Raw genomic sequence first — 23,254 nt, forward strand, 5'->3', positions numbered from 1 at the left:
CAAGCACAAATATGGGCCAGGCCATTAATTGGTTGGACTTAATATGAGGGTTACCTTTATATAGATAGATTACTTCGAGGTTTGCACTTCGACCTCATCGTCTATTGTGCCCTCTGCTCATCACAGTACCTCATCCCGACTCAGTTCTCTTATTCAATTCAGGATAGAGCTGAGTTGCATTGAGCGTATGTGCCTTCCTTCGGACTCCAGTTGGCCGCTACATTCAAGGAGAAGGTGCGTTAGAGTCTCCTGGGATTGGTGGCAGAAGCGACAAGATTCAGAATGCCCCTGAGCATTCTAAGTTTATCCTTGGGTAGGGTTATGAGTTTTTAAACCACTTTTGGTTGTATCTTCTTAATAAGGATTTCGCCTGGCGTAACCCCATAATTTCCTTCCAGAAAATCCAGAAATCCTTAGCCTCAGCTCTTAACTTCTAAGCTTTTCCTTGATGTTGTGTTGTCTCATAGCAAGAAAAGGATCGGGTCCTAATAATGGCACGCCGCAGCGTCTCTCTCCAATGCGTTCGCTACTTTGTTCCCAGTTATACCCCTATGTCGCAAGCAATTTTGCGTTCTTAGTAGATTCAGTTTCTCGATACACTCAAGAACTAGTGAGGACTTAATCTCACAGTACGACAAAGACTTGAGTGTTGCCTTGAGTGTTGAGCGTACACTCCTGGAGTTACTTTTAAAACGCAGCTCTTGCAACAGTACATGCGATGAGCCGTAATTCTATATTTTTTATAGAAACGTTTGGTATTTTTTAGCATAAAATTACATATAAAGTTTTCACTTCGAGCTTTATTTGTTTTTTTAGTGAGTTGAAGAATTTAGTTCCCTCAAAAGATGGAATTAACTCCTGTACCATGATTTATTATGATTTCCAACGTTGGTTATCGAGAGGAGAGCAGTGCATTGATCGACTTACTTCGACTTTCGGCGTTGAAGCATCATATTTAGCCACTGTAAAATGCTGGTACAACGAGCTTCAATGTGGCTGTCGATGCTTGTAAGATGAATTTCGTGAAGACAGTCCAGAATCTTGGTGAAAGACCTAAATGAAGAAAAAAGTTTTTTCTAATAGCGGTCGCCCCTTGGCAGGCAATGGCAAACCTCCAAGTGTATGAAAAAGCTCCTCATAAAAAAATATATCTGCCGTTTGGAGTCGGCTTAAAACTGTAGGTCCCTCTATTTGTGCAACAATATGAAGACGCACGCCACAAATGGGAGGAGGAGCTCGGCCAAACACCCAAAATGGGGTTGCGCGTCAATTATATATATTGTCCAAAAACAATTGATGATGTGCGTCCTTTGATAACGCAAGATCATTATGTGAAACATCGCGAGATAGAGGTATCCTCGAGCATTAGTTGGACTATTTCATGCATGACCGTCAAGAAGATTTTCTCTCGTTGGATATCGCATAACTTGACAATTGCTCAAAAAAGGGAGCGTGTCGATTGGTGTAAAGAAATATTGCAGAAACTTAACCGCGGTGGTTCGAATATGGAAACATGATACGAAGCTTGAATCCATGCACATGAGCCGGAAACCAAACAGCAATCGTCAGATGGGTGTTCAAAGACGAGCTTAATCCAAGAAAAGTTGTGAGCGGAAGAGTCCCCTTAAAGCAAATGGGCGCCTGCTTTTTCGTATAAACTGGAAAATCTGGTCGTCCCGTAACTGTAACATTACAGCAACTTAAAACAGTCAATTCAGAGTGGTACACAATCATTAGTTTACCATTAGTTTTCGGAGAATTAAGGGAAACCAATCAATTGAGGAAGACCAATCATATCATACTTCACAATGCGAACTCCCTCGTATTGCCTCACACAAAATAGTTTTTGAGTACTCAAAAGATCGAATCAATGGGTCATACGCTTTGCAGCCCTGATTTGGTATCTAATGATTGCCTTTTGTCTCAGAATATCAAAAATTAAATACGAGGTAAACATTTTTCAACGCCTAAAGAAGCTGTTGAAGGCTTTAAACAGCTCGCTTTGAAGGTATCCACATCTTAGTGGCAAAAGGGCTTTGAAAATTGGTTCAAACGAATGTGGAAGTGTTTTTGTATATGCAAATAAGTAAATATTGAAGTATACAATACTTGGACATATATTTTTTGCATTCAAAATGCCTTTGTACCCCTACAGTAAACAATTTAGTAATATATGAAGGTGAATATATTGAAGTATGTTCTATTATATTAATATATGTTTTGCGTTCAAAATGTGTTTGTTTTCTTTCAAAAGTGCTTTAGATTTATTTAGCACGCTCGGTGGACACTACTGGTCCCAGTTCGCTGGCAACAGCGGTGCAGTCAACATCGCTCCGCGCGTGAAAGCTGTTTTAAAAAAGTGTTAGGATTTTGCAGTGGCGAAAATGCAGGGATCGTTAGAGCAACTTTACTCGATCAAATTTTGCGTAAAGTTAAACAAAACGAGTACCAAAACCATTGGGCTACTCAAGGAGACTTACGGGGACCAATCTCTGTCCAGTGCCCAGGTAAAATGGTGGCACAAGTCGTTCAAGGAAGGCCGGGAGGACGTCGAAGACGAACAGCGATCTGGAAGGCCTCGAACCTCGAGGCATCGTCCACAAGGAGTTTGTACCTCCAGGAAGCACTGTAAACGCGGCATTTTACAAAGAAGTGCTCCTTCGGCTGAAAAACCGCGTCGCCCGGGTTCGGCCCGACCTCGTCAACAGTTACCCTTTATCACGACAATGCGCCGGCGCACACCGAGTTCCTCTACACCTCTGCATTGGCCAAGATGGGGGTTACGGTGCTTCCCCGTCCTCCCTACAGCCCAGACCTGTCCCTTCTGGACTCTGGACTTGTGCCCCGCCTGAAAAAAAGTTGAAGGGGAGGCGTTTCGACTCCATCGAGGCGATCCAAAAAACTGTGACAGCCGAATTGAACGCGATTCCGGCGGAAGAGTTTAAAAAATTTTTCCTGCAGTGGAAGGACCACTGCCAGCGGTGTATTGACGCTCAAGGGTCCTATTTTTAAGAATATTTGTTGTATAAGCCAAAAGGTTTAATAAAACTGTTTAAAAAAAATAAGGCTCATTACTTTTCCATCAAACCCTGTACTGGGTAGTTAAGGGTTAAACAAATATTTCCTTCAAATAAAGATTTCCTTTAGATAACTCAAGGAGGTTAGGGAGGTTAACAATACCACCAATTTCTTGAAACCTCAAACCCTACTCTCCGATATGTTTTTTTGGATATACCAATAGCTCACAATAATTTTTTTCAATACTAAATATCTTACCCTTTTAGTAAAACCACATAAATCAACTTTGCTCTTATTGCCTTTTCTCATGATTATTCTCATATTAACATTACTGCTCATACAAAACTGCAGATTAAGTATCCTTTTTGAGAAAAATTAAATTTAAGTGCCTAACGAAAGATGATCATTTATTGATTTAAGAACGTAAATGCGGAACTTGAATACGTTTTTCTACATGAATTTCAAAGCCTTTAATGCGAACATTACTTACCTGTGAATTGTTGAATTTCAGTTGCATCTTGTAGGGGAGCTAAAATGAGAACAAAAAAGAAGTCATTGATAAGTTAAAGTTGAAAATAGTTGGAATAGTTAAATATTTTTAATAGCTTTTATATCTTATAACTAGGAAATACCCGGTATGCCCTACTCTGTCGTTCAGGCAAAGTGCTAGGTGGCACAAAATTAATCACCCTAACGGAAGATTTATAATTTTTGCAAATGGCGTGGACGTCAATCTTATTAAAAAATGTTAAAGTAAAAATTTGCATTACCCAAAAACGTTTATTTTAATTAATAAAAAAAAAATGAATGATTAATTTTGCGCCACCTTGTAGATATAAATCCACAAATATAGAAATCAGAGAGCATACATTGCTCGTCTTTTTTTTGTGTGGTGTTTGGTACACAACGAACATGCACTCAAATATCTATTTTTTCCAAGCCCGGTTTTTATTTCCAACATCTTAATAATAATTGATTAACGTGACTAATGCACTGTGATAACAAACATTTCAAAGTTTTATAGCGACAAAGTGCTATTTTTATGACATATATATTTATATATATTAATTGGCACCTACACCCTTTTTGGGTGTTTGGCCGAGCTCCTCCTCCTATTTATGGTGTGCGCCCTACAAATAGCGGGACCTACAGTTTTAAGCCGACTCCGAATAGCAGATATTTTTAGGAGCTATTAGAAAAAACGTTTTCTTCATTTTGGTGTTTCACGGAGATTCAAACCAACGTACTCCGAATCCCGAATTCTGCGCCAACCCATTCGGTTACGGCGGCCGGTATTCCAATTGGTTGAGTAATTTTTTATTTGTTGCAGTGCGCAAAATAATTCTATGCTTTTTTTTAACATATTTTGTCCTATTGAAATATTTATTTTGCAAATTTATGTTGGAAAAAAACTTCCAGGATTGATTTGCTGCAAAACACAAGAAAACTTGTGCGAATCTGAGCGTTCTGTGCATAGTTATAAGTACATAAATATATATATACTCGTATATATTGGGACTTTATTTTAAAAGAAGTGTAGGTTTGATATGTTTCATTTCCTTCTATGCAATTTAATCACTAAGCTGCGTAAGAACTTCAAGCATCAGCGTAATTTGACGAGCGAATACTTATATGTGAGCGCACATACATAAATACATACCAACGCTAGTACACTTAAATTGGTTTTGGTGCGGCCAAGTATGCAATAAAAGTACAAACGTGAAAAGTTAAAAATACCAATAATAACAATAACACATAAACAACCTGAGCTGACAAACTTAACAACATTGTTACCAATAGCCGTGAAATTGCGGAAAATTGCCGCTACTAATAACAAAAATGCCAACAAAGATACGAAAGTACCCACACACTTTCAAGTACTTGTACGTACAATAAATAAAGGTATGCACCTTTACATAAATATCGAAGTGCAAACAGCGAATACTAACATACATACAACAACAACACTTGCGAAAGCCACTAGTTGAGCAGCAATCCAGTTAACTTTGGCAACATGTCATTATCACATAATAACTGCAACATGCTGCAACAATAACAATTACAAAGCAACAGCAAATAACAACAAGGTGAAGTCAAGCCAGGCAAAGGAAGATTGAAGAGCAGAAAACAAAATCGTTTCGAGTGGAGCGAAAACGTAGAATTGAATGCAAAAAGCAAAAAAAAAAATAAGAAAAAAATACGTGCAACAGAAATTGTTGGTACGCTTTAGTAGTCAAATTACACGAGTATGTGACGTTTGCGGTGCATGGCTGCATTGTGCTGCTGCACTCGTAAAAGTTGCATGCAGCGGTGGCGGCAGCTAACGTTGCAGTGTGGCCATAACAAACCAGTAGAATGTGAACTTGCAACTGTTGTCTGGTCATTTGAATGCATGCGTGTGGACGTGTGTCTGTGTTTTTATGTGTCCATGTGCTTGACTTGCAACATAAGACATATGTATGTATGTAGGTATGTACATATGTTAGATTGCCACTAAACAAATTGTTAAAAGCTGACAGATTGTGCCAAGTTATCCACGTCTTTGCTTGCAACAACTCATTTACGAATTGAAATGGTGGCAACTGTGTGCTCGTATGGCAAGTGGCAAAGTCATACATGTGTAGCTGTTGTGATGGTGTGAACAGTTTGTGACAAGTTATGATCATGCCGCTGCAGTCGGATGATTTTTTGTATTGCGTTCGGTTGTTTGTATGAATGCAAAAATCAAGTAAAAATAATTCTTGTCTATAGCTCAGATTTGCTGAAATTATCTATTAAAGCCTATTTCGTGGAAGAATCTGTATATGATGCGCATTGTACAATAAAAGAATTATTCCCTTCCGTAGAGTTTTGTTGCAGTTTGGCGTACAGAAAATTCTATGCTGGGTTTCCCCGTGCAAAAGTTCTGAATCTTATGGGTTCTTGGGTTGGGCAAATTTTGTAGCACTTCTTGGTCTCTCGTGAAAGTTTTGTAACTACCAGATGACTTCTATTTCGTTGCCTTAAAGTAGGGACCTATGCTTTTGCTAAAATTTCTGCTTTGCTAACACTGTTTGTTCAAACATTGGAAGTGAATTCTTCGCGCAAGATCCTGAATTAAGCTCAGCAAAAAGAGTCAGAGGTGTTTGAGAGAATATGAATTGCCCAAGAAATCTTCTTTCGTGCTGTATATCTGAATTTTGAACATAGAGTGAAAATGTAACTCGAAAATGACTGCTGTGCGGTTAACCCTGTGGCAGAGTTCTAAGTTTCATAAATGGCGTGAGTTGATTTCGACATTATTTTCCTTTGATTTTATTGTATTTTATTTGAGGTTATTTTATTGTAGTTAGTTTGAATTTTTATAATTGTAATTATAATTTTTTTGTCTTATTTTGATTTACGACATTTTATTATTATTTGATGATACTTTAATAAAATTTATTTTATTTTATTTCACTTTATTTTGACTTATTTTATTTTTGATTCATTTTTATTTGATGCTATTTTATTGTAGTTAGTTTAATTTAATATATTGTTTTCTTTGAATTTATTTTATTTACTTTAATTAGTTTTTTTACTTCATTTTGCCTCAATTTAATTTGATTTTTTTATTTTATTTTAACTGATACTAAATATTTTAATGTAATTTGTTATTTAATTTTATTCCAATTTGTTCTAATGTAGGATATTTGGGTAGATAATATTTTAATGTAGTTTATTTTATTTTATTTTACTTTGTTTTATTTAGTTTAAATGCATATTTTTATTTTAGTTTTTGCCTATTTATTTTATTTTATGATATTTCATCTGATGTTTTTTAATATATTTATTTTTCTCTGTTTTATTTTATATTATTTGATGCTATTTTATTGTAATTTAATTTTATTCTAATTCATTTTGTTATATTTTCGTTGATGTTTTCTAATGTAAATTATTTTATTTTATTTTATATTATTTTATATTATTTTGATTTATTTTATTTAAGTATATTTGATGCTATTTTAATGTAATTTATTTATTTTAATTACATTTTTTTTTATTCCAATTAATTTTAATTTATTATACTTTGTTTTGTTTAACTTAATTTAATTTTTTTTTATTTTATTGCAAATAGTTTTTTATTTTGTTTTTGTTTAGATTCAATGTCACTGTATTTAATTCAATGTAATACTTATTTTATTTCACATACCTTTACCATTTCATACAGATTTCATTTCGCCGCCACTAAAAATTTAAAACGATAAAAGAATCCTGTTGGGAAAGGCCCATTAAATATATTTCCCGTTTGTTAAGATTGGGTAAACAGGCGAAGGCAACTTAGTCACTGTGTTGAATGTCGAAAGTATGCACAAACATGCATGTGTGTAAATCCTGTCTGCTAACGGATGCAAATACCGCCAACAACAAAATATATACCTACAATCACAATAAATGCGACGGGCTGCATCAACACAATGCAAAGTGCTTAGCGGCAAGTGAACGTATGTACCTTGGAAGCCACTATAAGCATACCCAGGCCATAGAGCATACTCATAGTGATATATGTGTATATAAATGGGTGTATGTATGTATGCGTGTGTGCTTGCAGTATATGCCTAGAGAACCTTGCACTTGTACTATGACCACAAAATCTGCATACGCAAAAGCCAAACAAGCTCTTAAGCAGACACAGACAGACGCCACAAAACATGTTTGCGCATAAAATTCGTATATTAACAGCAATAAGAGCGTTTGCAATAATAGCCAGCAGTAATAGAGGCGGCAGTGGTAGTAGCAGTAACGCCAGCTTCTTCAGCAGCTAATGCTGAAAAAGTTCGTGTCTTTAGTCTTTCGTTAGGCTAGCGTACACACCACAAATACACCGACATTTCGTTCGAATCTCAACCAAGTGCAATATGCATTTTTTCTCGTTGCTGCTTTCTCGTCTGGTGTAGTGTGAGTGACACGCAGGCGAAGGTGGCAAAAGCTCTGGCTCAATTTACTGGCATGTTGATGAACTGTTTGACTTGCATATTCAATATACTACACATGACTGTGTATACGTGTATGTATGAGTAGACAATGTGAAGTTGCAAAATACTTGTTGTTTATTTGACCGCATCTACGAATGCTGACTGCTATGCAATCATATTGAAATATTGCATTCAAGGAAAATTATGTCTCTTACTCTTTGCTTTTTTCTTATTTTTTCTGTGCGTTATACTTTTCGTTCTTTATTTATTTTGCACGTGTTTGTGATATATTTATCAAACCAATGCAAAAATAGACGAATACTACAAATAAATTGCAAAATACTCTGTTCGGACAAGTTTATAGCTATATTCGAGTGGTTGTTGTCTGGTGTGTTGTTGTGCATCACCATATTTTCTACACTCTATACTTCAATTTTCTGTGCGTACATTAATATTTTTTTAATCGCATTCGAAATCCTTCCTCACACTTCTTGCATTGCATTCCTCTTTTTGCTCAGCTCGTTCGCATTTACGTTATCATCTGAGCTTTTGATGCAAAAATATAAGTCATAAGTTGAATGAACTTTGTGCCGCCTTACTAACACAAAATACATACATACAATGTGACACAAAATGAATCACCCTGTCCGAAGATTTATAATTTTGGTAAATTGGTTGGTGGAACTAGACAGCTGCGGTACATAAATAGACACGCAATTGAGCGCGTAAAAGTCAAATTAAAGTTTCCATTACTCAAAACCAATTTTTTATTTAGTAAAAAATTTTTGCAAAACAAAACTGGTATATTCATTTTGCGCCACAATCTTGGCTAACCCCTTGTTGAAGTGGCAGGTTTTCTGAGCCTGCCGCATGGCGACAATGCCTTAGTAGAGCATCGATCTAGACACTGCTGATTGAGGCAGATACAACAACGTTTTTCTTTTTCTTTGTTAATTATTTTTCACATTTCAAAGTCCAGCTGTTCTAATGCTTTACTTGGAGCGAAAACACATACAATTTTTTTTATTCTAGTGCGCCTTAATTCTTTTCATAATTTTTTAAACAATTTCGTTGTATGCTGCATACAAAGTAAGACAAAATTGCAAACATAAGCACCAGAGAAAAGAGAAAAACTGCACAAGAAAATGGCGAGTACCTAACTTGACTTCTAAGTTTGCGGAAATTGAAGCAAGAAATCCACTTGCAACATGCCACAACTTGCATCACTAAAGTTGTACATTGTTACTTTTTTTATAGAATTGCGTTTGCGCGTATTGTTAGCAGGAGAAGTATCAATGACAATTACGCTAACAAAGCGTTTGTTAAGCATTTTGAATAGTTTTCGTAAGTAGCCGCACCACATTTGTTTTGTGCTTCAAACAAAGAAAATATACAACAAAACAAACAAAAAAAAAACACACATTAACTTTAAGTATGTGCAGACTGCACAGTTATTTCCAGACATTGTTGCTATTCTTGTTGCTTGGTCTTGACAGTGGCATGCATAGACTGGCATGGTCCCACCTCAGTAACGTGCTTCGCTAGATAGGCACACCCACAAGTTGAGAGGTGTACGTATTTTGTATGTATGCATGAGTATGTGTTGTGTGTCAAGTGGTAGCGACAACGTTACACTTGCTTTTTTTGCAACTCGCAGAAACCACAGCTGATGCTTGCCTTTACAGGGCAGTATCTCTGGCTGAGTTCACGAGTGTGACCGTGGCTCATCCACAGGCACGAAAGACGCGGCAGATGGACAACTAGAGTTATCAACGAGTTAAAATCTGGGTTAGCAACAAAAAATGGCGAAGTAACTATTGGCGAGCAAATACTTCGTGTTTAAGTGAATTGTGCTTACGAGTATTAGAGCTCTCGCCTGGAAATATGCAATTCTTAGGAACAGGTTGCATGTTCGTTTGCTATTTTTTTTCTGCACCTTTTAACTGGCTTATGGAGGAGTAGCTGCTTTCCATACGCTTGCTTAAGATCGGCTATGCAAGCGTAAGGGAAATTTTTTTTGAGAAAGCAACAACAAAATAAGCGAGTAGAAGCTTTATAACTGTATAACTTAGAAGTAAAAATATATGATTTTAATACCGATTTCAAAATTTGTTGTAAGTTCTTGTTATGTGCGGGACACTCTCCTCTACTGTGGACTCTGTTAGGAACGTTACTTAAAATGAGAAACGAAGGAACAAAGCTAACTGCTTATGCAGATGACCTGGTCATCATCATCTCGGGAAGATGCCTAAACGCTATGAGTCAAGTTCTTGAAGGGTACTTAAGGAAACCAGCAAGTGGCCAACTGAAGCGGGACTAAAAGTTAATCCTGAGAGAAGGGACCTAGTACTGTTCACCAAGAAGTGCAAGATTCCGAACTGGACTCCACCTTGGCTGCATAACATGACACTATAGGTCAATGGCAAACCTCCGAGTGTATTTTTGCCATGAAAAAGCTCCTCATAAAAATATCTGCCGTTCGGAGTCGGCTTAAAACTGTAGGTCTCTCCATTTGTGGAACAACATCAAGACGCACACCATAAATAGGAGGAGGAGCTCGGCCAAACACCCAAAAAGGGTGTACGCGCCAATTATATATACATATATATATAGGTTAAGACATGTATTAAGTACCTAGGAATAATGTGGGATATCAAACAAACGTGGGAGCTCAATGTGGAAGAAGGAAAGACGAAAGCATTTAATGCCTTACACGCGTGCAGAGAAATGGTCGGTAAGACTTGGAGCTTATCTCCACGACTTTCATATGGCCATAGTAAGACTAATAATGCTCTATGGCATTTTAGCATGGTGGACAAGTTTGAATAAGACAACGTACGCTAACAAATTGGAGAAAGTACAAAGAGTTTCAGAGCTGTACGCACCACTCTCACAGAGAACCAAATGTAATATTGGAAAAAGACAGATGGCATAAGGGACAACTTTCAACGCGCCACACCTTTAACATATACACAGACGGTTCCAAAAAGGAAGAGGGCTGAAGTATTCTGTTCAGAATTAGGCTATGAACAGACATACAAATAACCGGACTATTACTGTGTGTTCCAAGCTGAGATCTACGACTTAGACATAGAAAACACTTCGCGAACTCTCAAATAAACTTTCGCATTGACAGCCAAGTAGTCATCAAAGCAATAGCAGCTGCAATGATAAACTCACACTGCGTACGACGATGCCGGAATAGGATGGATGGGCTACGAACTGATAAAACAACCCCCAATCTACTGGGCTCCAGGGCACAAGAGAATTTAAGTAAATGAGAGAGTGAATGTACTAGACAAAGCAAACTCAAATCTTCGTGTAGCCTGAACGACCAGTATGCAACCACTTCTATGCATACAACGATTGGATTTAGATGCAGCAATGATTCAAGAAGCGAACACAAGATGGGAATGACCCAGCTCGAACAGAAACTCGAAAATCATGATACGCAGGCACAATGCCAGGTCTACAAACTGTATTCTATCTCTTACAGGAGAGAGTGTAAACTTGTAGTGGGAATACTGACGGGATACTGTCTCATCTCACAGTATGCGGCCTAACTGAAGCTAGTGCAGAACGATGCATGCACAATAAGTAACGAAGTCAACGCGAGAGGAACTCTGGAAGATCAAATCTGCCACTGCCCTGCGCTTGGCAAAACACGAATAACTTCTCAGGTTTTGCATCATTTTTAACTTTAAAAAATGTGGCACGTCAAAAAATTAGTAGTCTTCTTAAATTATCTAAACTGTGCACTAAATATAAAGTTATTAAACTCTATCTACAGGACCAGTCAAGTTCAACCTAAGTTAGGTTTGGCAGCCGCATCGCACATAGAGACAGCGATGCCACTTAGACCACGAAATGGGTCCGTTGTGATCTAACCTAACCGTTATGTTCTTCAGAGCTTCAGAATTGCTTTCAGGCTTTGTCTATAAAAACTGAACTTTTCAGGAATCAAAATTTTTTTTGGTTTTGGTTGCAGTGCTCTTTTACCCTGCAATATTAGCCACATCTATCCACAAACATATTTATGCATTTATTTAAGGCCATAGACATCCGCGTAAAATTTGAAATTTGCATAATAAAAAATAAATGCTTTAAAGGCAATGGCATCACAACTGATCAACTTCAAATCTACAAACATCAATGAGTATTAATAAAAATATTAAAAAATGGCTGCGTAGAAGTCCTAATAATCAAGAGACTCAATCATCATCATAAATTCCAGTATGGACCATAAGGCCACACCACCTGACTGGGATGAGTTAAAAGCACCGCAAATAAATTCACCGCACGCGTGTGTGTTTGTATGTCGTCAAGCATTTTTGTATGATCTATTAAGCACATAATTATGTATGCACAGGAAGCAACTCAGTGGCTGGCAACGCACATTAAGTCACTTTATACAGATCAAACAATTTGCAAGCAGTGCAACGAAATTTGCATTATGCATGCGATGATTTATCCGTCCTGTAAAATTACATGCGAGTATTATGCCGTGGAAAATCACATTAGACTCTGCAATTCAGCAACAAGAAGATGTTAGAATAAAAATATTAAAGAAGAAAACCAAGCAAAATCGAGAAGAAAAAAAAACCACAACACGGTAATATTAACCTAACTAACAACAGGTTTAAGAGAAATTATTTGCCAGAGTCCTATACACACACACGTACCTACTATGCTCGTAGCACCATCACTCCATGTTGGATGGATGATGACAGGATGAGCAGATGAGAAATATGTGAGTGAATGAATGTACGTGCGCATATAAGCACATGTAAATGTATACGCATACATACACAAATATGTTTCTATTACGAAACGAAAACTGGGAGCATTGCTAATTCTCAGAAGCGACCAAGTGGCTGCCTGTAGCTGAAGTACGAAGATTCGATCGGATGGGTAACAACTGCAACAGACAGCCTGTCAAGCAATATGCATGCATGTGTTCATATACACATACACATACATACATACATATATGAGTTGCAAGAGATCGTAAGCGCTTCATAGAAAGACATAAAACTGCGGCAATAATTGCATGAAATAGGGTAACTAACAATAAAAATTGGCTCTGAGTAAAAAGAAAAAGATTAGAATAAATCTTAGGAGTATAAAGATATGTATTTGTAGTAATATGCTGTATATGTATGTATGTACGTATAGTCCGAATATTGGTAGTAATGCATTGAAATGGCAGGAAGAACAAAAGAACTACAGCAAAGGAGTTGCGAATAACCATCAGACTAGGTGGTGGATTGATTCTAAATCCATTGGTAATATAGAACGAAAAGCCGGAAGAAGTATTGAAATTGTGCTCATTAGAAGCCTCCAATTGTAGGCTTACGGTTAAGCACAATGGATCACATCAAAGGTCTCGGTGCACTATGGCTCATGTAAAACAAGAAATGTCGTGCCTTCGTTATTTGGAAAATATGCACACCGCCGTCAAGGAGGAAAAATATCTTAAGTCAGTGAGAATTTTGAGCCACTTCAAACTTGCACTTTATTGCATTATAATTTAACGGGCTACAAAACTGCATACCTGAAAAGTTTCGAAAAATTCTTAATAAAAAGTGTGAAATTTTTACGGAAATTGGTTGAATGCTTAAAGGTTTTCCCAAAGTTTAAAACTTGGATTTATATGGTTTTTGCTATCGAATATCTTTTTATGAAAAAAAGAATTAAAGTTAGTCACTTAGACTTCTCGGGCCATTGTGTTGCCAGTGCTATGTGCCTTAAGGATGAAAAATATGTTGACCCTAGGCACATTTGCCGAGTTCTATAAAGAGCAGGGCAGTGGAAAAGTACATGTTCCAAAGGACCCCTAGCATTCGTTTCGTTGCATGTGTTACACGTATCGCTCCTAATCCCATTTTGGCTGTGTGAGATGGTGTGAGATAGTGTCCCAGCTCCAACTCCAACCAATATTTTATGGTCTTTCATAGACAATGATAAAATAAAACTCGCAGTTTTCGGATTCCAAGCCCTTAGCACACTTTTGATAGTTTTGTACGAGGCTGAGTGTTCTCATCAGTTAATATGAGTATGTTCCTCATTTAGTTCCGTCTTCAGAAGGGTGAAGAAACTAACTTAAAAATGCGTGGTGCACAGAGAGTAAAATTTAGAACTCTAGGTGCTTCACGGGATATATAAATAAAACTCAGATGGACCTCTGAGGCCTTGGTTAGGTTAGATTATACTGGCTTATCAAAATGTCCACTTCAACTCAGAAAGTGCACACCAAATAAGGGAACTTATGACTATATCAGATGTCATATAAATATAGCTTAGGGCACATACGAGGTGCTATGTACGGAGAACAAAGAGAATACAAAGCATTGTTTCAATACTCAACCGGCTTTCAACAGATTAGAGCGTCACAATTTTGAGTCAACTTTGAGTTCATCGACAATTTACATTTCCTATGACTCAAAATTGGAGCAGAAGTTCTTCTATATGACTTCGAGCATGAGGATCAACATCTTTTTCCCACATTTTTCATATCCATTCCAAATCAACTTCTCCCTATACAAAATAAATTAGAGGCAATCAAATAAAAAAATTCATGTAAATTAAATAATTAAAAAAAAAAAACGCACTAGATTACCAGGAGCTCATTACAAAAGCAAAGCTTCATTACATTCTAATTTCTTGGGCTTCCTTTTGGATGTGTTGTACATATGTCTGTGTATATGTACAATAGGCCGGATCGATTTGTTGGGAGGCAAAAAAATCGCCCATTGCTCTGTGAAAATCATATTCTAGGGATCAAAATAAGAAACTTTGCCGAAGGAACCATACCTCTAAAACGAATTCTGATGTCCCCCAATTTGGGTCGAACTTTTTAGTTTCTTTTCTCATGTAAAGGCCAAAAATGGTGATATTTTGAAATGATTGTATGAGGAACCCCCCAGGGGAGTTCCAGGGGGTGTGCCATTGGCATTGGTGGATCGGCCGTCCAAAGTTAGTGGGGGTCGGTCATACATTTGGACTCGATTGGAGCACTCTAAATGGGTCAAAGTGGAATTTTTCGTTCGACCCAAATTGGGGGACATCAGAATTCGTTTTAGAGGTATGGTTCCTTCGGCAAAGTTTCTTATTTTGATCCCTAGAATACGATTTTCACAGAGCAATGAGCGATTTTTAAATCCACCCGCCCTAATGTACAAGTATATTTGTGTTTGCACAAAACCACTTTTGATACTTAACTTTGAGGCCGTCATCCTTCCGCGGCACTCTACTTTTAACGGATGGCGGAAGGCGCCGCAAGATATACGTACAGTTCATGTTAAATGTACGCCGCCACAACGAGAAAACAATCAACCTGAGAATATTAGGAAGCGCATATATTTGCTTACATACTTACACGCGTACATGGCATTCAGATGCAATGGGCTTAAGACGCTCAAGTGCATATATCTGCACTTCGCAACAACAATGAACAACAACTTGCGCCACTTTGGTTGCAAACAATCGAAACTCAGCGAAATTTCAGCCACTCAACAGTTGAGAGATCCAACAATTTAGTTGTTGTTGTGTTGAACGTTGTCATAAGCTTGTTAGTTCGTTGTATTACCTGTCGTACACACATAGGTACACAGGTATGTATACGTACACATACATACATGTAAGTATAATAGATCGACTGCACGAATGAGAATATGATTGCAGCATATCTTAATTTGATGCCATAAAAATTTATAATATGCATTTACACAGATTCTTGGCGAAAGTTCAAGCGACAGCAACCAACAGCCATTGCTTGTCATGCAACTGAACTGCCAGTGCCACCACTGTGGCGTGCACTCAAAATTAATTCTAAGTAAATAAATAATTCGCATAAATGAGTAGCAGGAAAATCTCAGCACAACCAGAAGGAAAATAAAATATTAAAATTTGTATATATATGTATGTGCAACTACATATGTGGTATGCGATTGGCATGGGGCAAGTGGTTGCTAGTGCCTGCCTATTCTTGCGAGTCACCCCACTATGATTTGTGTTGGAGCGCAGCGCTTTAACTTATCGCAGGGTATTTGCAAGTACGTTTGTGTATGTATGTATATGTACATATATGCGTGTGCTTGTGTAGCAGGTAATCTTCTATATAACACTTATTTATACTTATTTTTACATCGCCTTGTATGTCTATGACTTTCGGGCATACTTGTAATTTGCCAGTCAGTTGTCTTTTAAAGTCGTCTTCCGCAGCCTTCTTGAGGCTTCAATGTAGCCGCTCAGTTGCTTTAGAAACAATAGCTTAGGCAGACTGACTACAGCACGCAACCAATGCGAAAGCAATAGCAACCACAATAGCTACGAGGCAACAGCAACAGCAACAGCAAAAGCAATTCGCTTCATCGCTGCAGATAATAGCAATTATAATAAGCAAAAGTAAAGAAGCGTAGCAAGAACAGTAGGAGGATGTACGAGGAATTGCAGTAGCATGCAATAAACCCCATCATCATGCCATCAGCTGCATCATCAGGCAAACGTGGTAGTATCATAGCTATCTGGTATCGTGGTTTTTGTAAACTTATACGCCCATTAATATGTAACTAGTATAGAATAAAAACAAGATGTATGTACATATGTGTGTGTGCATGCCTGATTGTTTTTGAGTTGGTACACGATGTTGCCTCATTCCCAGACTGATTTCTTGTATGGATGGATGGTTGTAAATGTATAAATACAGGCATTTGTGTATGCAAGTCGTCTTTATCAGATCGATGTGCAAGTGGATGTGTGGATATGTAATATTAAGGAATATCTTTTTGTATATATTAAAAGATAATGTTTAAGTGAGTCTAATAATGCGCTTTCTTCGAATATAGAATATTTATGAATTAATCAAACTTTCCAAATTCGAAAGTAGCGAAATCAGTTTCTCAAAAAAGCATGTATAGATGTACCTACAGTTTTAAGCCGACTCCGAACGTCAGATGGTTTTTCTTATGATGAGCTTTTTCATGACAGAAATACACTCAGATATTTGCGATTGCCTGGCGGGGGCTTACCGCAATTTTAGCATAGTACTACAATAAGTACGCGTTTCACGTGAAATGGCTGTCAAAATTCATATAAATTGCATAGCCGTGAAAAATGCATGGTATTTCATATGTACCTCACGGCAAAGTAGCACTCACTTTAAGTCATGGAAACATCGCGCAACATGATGACAGCAACATTTTTTCGCAACAATTTAAAATGCACACAATGCGCGAGGAATGCATGCTGTGAGACTTGGAATCACCTTGAGTCCTTTCTGTGCTGGATGTATGGAGGATGAGGTGGAATCATCTCAGCACCTTCTCCTTAGCTGCCCTGCCCTGGCGGGGCTAAGATTCAGCCATCTGGGCTCTCACTTCTTTGCCACGCCTGCTGATATAGCTGGCGCTGACATTAAAAATCTGATGAGTTTCATCAGCAGCATTAAGCGGTTGACGCAAACATAGTATCGTTCATAATCCGCACGCTCCTAACCTTCCCATCACCACCTCTCCCCGCCCTCTCCCTACACCTCATCGGTCCTTCCCCTCTCCTCACTTCCTTGACAATGGTATCACAAAGGACGAATCTCTCTTTGTCCAAGTGTGCTCACTCCCTGGGCAACCATACTAACCTAACCTAACCTAAAATGCCAAGTCAGTTAAAATTGAGCGTAAACTGACAGTTCGTTTGCAAGTGTTTGTGTCTGGGTTCGATTACTCCAAAGGTATGGAATTTTAAAGTGAAATGTCTTGTCAAAGAGTGTAAGTAAATCTTGTTTTCTTTGTGTGTGTCAATATTCATATATTTATGTATGAGTATGGAATCCGAATGGATACAAACGCTCTGGATTTGAAAGTATTCGATGCGGTAGTAGCAGAGGATGCTGGTGGTAGCAGAGGAAGAGGAAGGCCTCCTCTGCGTTAGAAAGACCAGGTGGATAAGGAGTTGGCTTCACTTGGTGTGTTTAATTGGCGCCGGTTAGCACGAGAACAAAATGACTGGCACGCTTTATTTAACTCAGCCAAAATCGCGTAAGCGGTTATCGCGCCAATTAAGAAGAAGAGATGAGTATTAGTTTGTTTAAAAACACTTTTCTTAGCAAAATTTGCCATTTGCTTCTGGGCGATGCTTATAAATTTCATGTTTCTTCTCATTTGACAATTAATGTTGCTCCCTACATTTCACAGTAAGTCAAATGCATGTTACAGTTGAAATTTCAAGACTGTGAAGTTAGTACTACCCTTTACAAAAAAAAACGTCAATTGAGGTTTCGCAAACAGTAAAACCGAATTGTAGTTGTGCATCAACCCATTCCTCCGGTCACCGTAATTAGTCATGAACAAATGTTTGAGTAAAATAAAGTTCGTAAGAGTAATCTTCTTCTTCATATCTATTTTAAAGATTCATCTTCCATTCGTCTATCTTTAAAGATGCTGTTCAGTCGAAAAATTTCGTTGGCAATATTATTTAATTTCTCGTGCGTATTTGACAGCAGCGATTGCCAAAAATAAACAAATAAATATAAATCAAAATAAAAACAAAAAAAAACCCAATTTTTTTTCTAATTCTAGAAAAATGCTAAAATATGTTTTTTTAATCACTTTCTTTCTCTTATTTGTGTATTGGGTATTTCTATTGTTTACGCATTCATCTTTTAAAGAAAATAATGATTGTTATAAAATAAAGGGTTTATTATATTTTAAGTAAGCTTAAAAGATGCCCCATTTTTTATGTCGGTATGTAAACGCTGAATAACTTTGCCATTTACCAACCACACATGTTTTCGATATGTCAATTCAGTACAATTTCAACCATGGATCGCTTTACACCGAAACAACCAAAATCGACGCCATCAAACCCGAAATGCTTGACAAGGAATGAAAAACGCAGATTCATTATTTGTTTTCTAGTTTCCCAATACTTTGCTTTGAGAATCAAACGTACGGAATATTGTTATTGGTCTAGTGCCACCACCTTTAATGAATGCGCCTTGGGGAAACTGGTTGACTGATTTGGAGAAAGAAAGTGAAGTGAGATTTATACCGATTGCCGACTATAGGAAAATCGAAGACGCCTCAAGAATTAGATGTAAGAGTAACGTCAAAAGAGGTTAAAAATACCGCACATGCGGCCAATGCGCCGTCGCATACCCCTGTAACTGCAAAGGATGCAAACATTCAAATTATTCTCATTATTCAAATTATTCTATTATTCTGAAAATGCGAGCTGAAGAAGAGGAAGCCGTAGAGAATTGTTTGAGAGTGCTTAGGAAGATGAAAACAGTTATATTGAAGAGTAGAAATACTTCCACGGAAATAAAGACCGGAGTCTCAGAGCTTGACGAACTATTTGACGTCATGAAAAACTGCAAAAGAGGTTGGATTCGAGCTGAGAAAGCCGGTAAAGGTCGTCTCTTGCCGGACACATCCACGAAAGAAATTGGAGGTGACACCCCCGCAACAGCTCGAAAAACAGATGTTGCCCAGGAGAGTACTCCTTTAACCGCAAAACGGAACGCACCAAGTCCTGCCGCACCCGACTCTTCGAAGAAACTAAGCGTTCGAGAGCCTGAGAAATGGCAAGTGGTAAGCCGGCAAAAATCTAGGCCCAATACCGTGCCAAAAGGAAGTGATGAAGCGCAAAACGATGGCGCAAGGAAGGCTAAAGCGAACCAAAAGAAGAGTGAACGAATACCAAAACCAAAATCGTAGGCTGTGTTGGTAAAGCCGATAGAGGGCCACAGTTATGCTGAAATCCTCAAAAACATCCGCAAAAATACCATGCCTGACGAAATCACAACGGTGAAAGGCATAAGAAGAACCAAAACTGCCATCTGTATCATCATTTGAATGCGGGATTATAGATTAAAGTGACCGGTGGCTTTCGGTCTCTTCTGGCCAGCGCTCTCCCCAATATAAAAAAGTATACAAAAAATATTATCTTGAAATTTGCCTTTCATTCTATTTCAATTTGTTCTTCGTCATAGTATCTTCAATAATAAAAAAGTTAATTAAATTGCTGTTATTTAATTGAAATAATAGTTAATTAATTTCTTGCTATTTGCCACTAATTAGCGCAGCAGCAGCTTCAGCCCGTAAAAATTTCATAAATTACACAAAAACCTGTGTAAAAACTCACAACAATAAAAACAAAAGTCACCAAAGTACGCTGATTAATTGCCAAACAAGAAGTTAGCGCCAGCAACAACAACAATATCAGACTCGATTGGCTTAGGCGTTTTGTTTGCTGCCGCTACTGTTGCAAGTCATGCAACATTGACTTACCACGACTGTGCGACGGCGGTAACAAATGGAGCGTACTATGCGCCAACAAATTACCGTTAGAATTGCGCACTGCCGCCGTCAACCGCCGTCAATGCCAATGTCATTGCCAACAAAGAGCGGCGCACACACATACACACACCAACACTCACAAAGGCAGAAAACCACTGAATGCTGCAATGCGGCGACAAAGTGTTTTTGTTGATTTTTGTAGCTGTTTGGTTTTAGTTGCTGTCGTCCGCCAAACTGGCCATTTGTCAACGCTTGAGTGCCAAGCGAATCGTCAAACGAGCAGCAGCAACAATGCCGTCTCTGTAGTCGATTTCATTGTTGCTTATTGGCTTTTTATTATGTGGTGACTAGTTTGTTGTTGCTATGTGTGGCAGTTAATCAAATCGAGCGTTGCGTTTGCTGTGATCACCACCAACATGGGCACCACAAATTGACGCAATTTCGCCTCACATGCAACGGCTGTTAATTAACTTGCAACAAGCAACATGCAATTGGGTACCAGCAACTTGCAAAGTTACTTCATTTTAAAAGCGATCAACAAAAAATCAACACAAATGTATTATGCAACAATAACTATTTATTTACTATGTGTGTATGTATAAAAACTACAATAACAATAACAATCAAAGCAACAATTTGTTGCGCGAAACTAAATTGAGATTTCGTGCTTGAGCGCAATCACTTAAACTGGTTGTGAATGGGATTTGCGGCGGTTATTATAGTTATATTGTTGTTGTTGTTGCTTTCCGACTCGCCTGCAATTGATACGGTTGCACTAGACGCAAAGCTGTTGACACCACCACAACTTGACATTGGCAGCCGGCTTTTCGGCATGACTGCTGTTCGTTCGTTTGCGGTAGTCGCCAACCAGTTTTCACATTTTTCGTTGCCTGTTACTATTATTAACGCCGCTGTAATGCATACATTGTTATCAATAACAGTTAACGGGCGCAATGCGATCATTTACGCGCGATCAACACAACACATTTACGCACGCGGCGAGCCAACGCACACCATCGCACACTGATCGTCAAACATTTGGTGTTCCGCGTTCGATTGGCGTGGCAACTGGCAACTGGCTTGTTACATTTTTGTGTTTTGCATAAATGCATAGCTGCTCGGCAGATGAAATAAATGATAACGAGAATTAGCTCGATGGAAGTTGATATAATGAGTGCATTTTAAAAAATAGAAATTCACAACGGCAAAGGGTATTGAGGGTATGGAGAAACGCTCAACGGTCATTAGATGATTAATGATGAGCCAGTGGCTAACAACAATATTTAATTGGCTGAAATTGCGAAGTAGCGGACCCTGTTAGCTTTTTAAAATCTATTAAATTTAATCATAAACGCGTAGAGATTAGAGCGCAGTCACATGAAGGCTGTGTGAAAATCGCGATCACCAGCACTGAAAAGCGATCTAAACCGGTACGATTGAACATCTGCAATTTTTGTTAGGCTTTAGTTATACTATAATTTTCAAATCAAATGGATAATGTTGCAATATGAATGCGAAGATGTTCTACTATATTTTAGAAGCATATTTTCAAGGTGTCTTATAGTAGAATAGGTAACTCGAGCTTAGAGAAGGGGATCAGAGATCAGAGAGCAGCAACTTATTATAGTAAAACTCAATAAATGACTAATCGTATATCTAAAGTTTTATCTTACCCTTCAGGAAGAGTATGCGCATCCCGCATGAGTATCGCTGGTTCTATTGAGAAATATTTAGAATACAGTGGAATACTCTGGCAGATGCTGAAGGGTGAAGGTACAACATTGCAAAGACGAATACCTTAGACACAGGGGTAGTGCGTAAAGAACTGCCAAAGTAACTCCATAAGAGTAAGAGCTGTCGTCTCTTCCTCAACTCCTTGTAGGATATGGAGTACTGGATGCCTTTTAAACAAAGAAAAAGAGCTCGTCTGCTACTCTGGCGATTTAGCTGCATCATAAAGCAATTAGTGTCAAAAAATTGCCAAAAAACATGCTTTTAGAATTAACATAAAATTAATACAATAAATACTACTTTAGGTTAAGTTGAATTGGTGGCTCAGCGAGAGGGCACACTTGGACGAAGAAATCAAATTCATCCTTTCTAATACCATTATAGAGAAAATGAGGAGGAGAAAACTAATAGGGCAGAAGGAACGAAAAGACGAAACGTCATTCTGATGATGAAGTTTTTCAAGTGGTTATTATAAGCCGACTTAGCAAAGAAATAAGAGCCAAAATGCCTAAATCTTAGTCCCGCGAGAGTGAGGCAGCTGAAAGGACGCCAAAACGGCTCGAAGTAATGCCGAATCTCACAGCATACATATCTCACGAACAGCGTTCAATAAGGCCATCCACCAAATTCGAGAGCTAACATTTTGTTTGTCTCAGAAGATCCCTCGAGCGAAGAAGATTTCGCGAGCTTACAAGTTTGCATAGTTACTTGCCCAAAACAACACCCCCCATTCAGAAATAATTTGAAAAACGACAAAAATAATTCTAAAGTAACAACTTTTCGATTTAAAAACTACTGGAGAGCGTTTGCTGAGAAGAGGACCACCCTTCTTTATTCCTATTTTGAGCTTCTTTAACATATTTGAAGTTGAGGTTAGAAAAGGTGCTAATGGCTACACCAGAGTCTTTGGACACATGGAAATGGCTGCGGAAGAGACACATGTGGGTTAACGGTGACCTTCCAAGCTCCCAGAAATGAGTTACAGGTAAATTAAGATGGTCTTGATTCTCTAAGCAGGACAAGTTCCGCCACTAGAATGAAGATAAATGGCTAGGCGTGAGGCTTTCCTCAAAATTGTTGCCCCAACGAAACATGTCAAATTGTCAATGGGAAAGCTAGATGAACGGAGAACGATAAATATGAATGCAAGTCATAATTAGTCGAAGAGAACATGGGAATTTTCGGTAATAAATCACCTTACGTCTTCGACTTTCCATTAAGAATTGTCGTTTCGCTTGTGTGGAGCAACGATTTACATTTTTTTCGCTTCGAGTC

The 23,254-nt window shown here is 38.1% G+C and overlaps 1 protein-coding gene across 1 annotated transcript in view; it reads right to left on the reverse strand.

Annotated features, from left to right (window-relative positions):
• The window catches only part of LOC129253469 (titin), a 165,728-nt gene that overhangs the window by 19,592 nt on the left and 122,882 nt on the right, over positions 1–23,254 (reverse strand). Inside the window, exon 3 of the mRNA XM_054891857.1 lies at positions 3,509–3,547. Within this exon, the coding sequence (XP_054747832.1) occupies positions 3,509–3,547 (39 nt within the window). The remainder of the gene's footprint in view (positions 1–3,508; positions 3,548–23,254) is intronic.

Source organism: Anastrepha obliqua, chromosome 1 (genome assembly GCF_027943255.1).
Source record: "Anastrepha obliqua isolate idAnaObli1 chromosome 1, idAnaObli1_1.0, whole genome shotgun sequence".
In the NCBI taxonomy this organism is placed as follows: Eukaryota; Metazoa; Arthropoda; class Insecta; order Diptera; family Tephritidae; genus Anastrepha; species Anastrepha obliqua.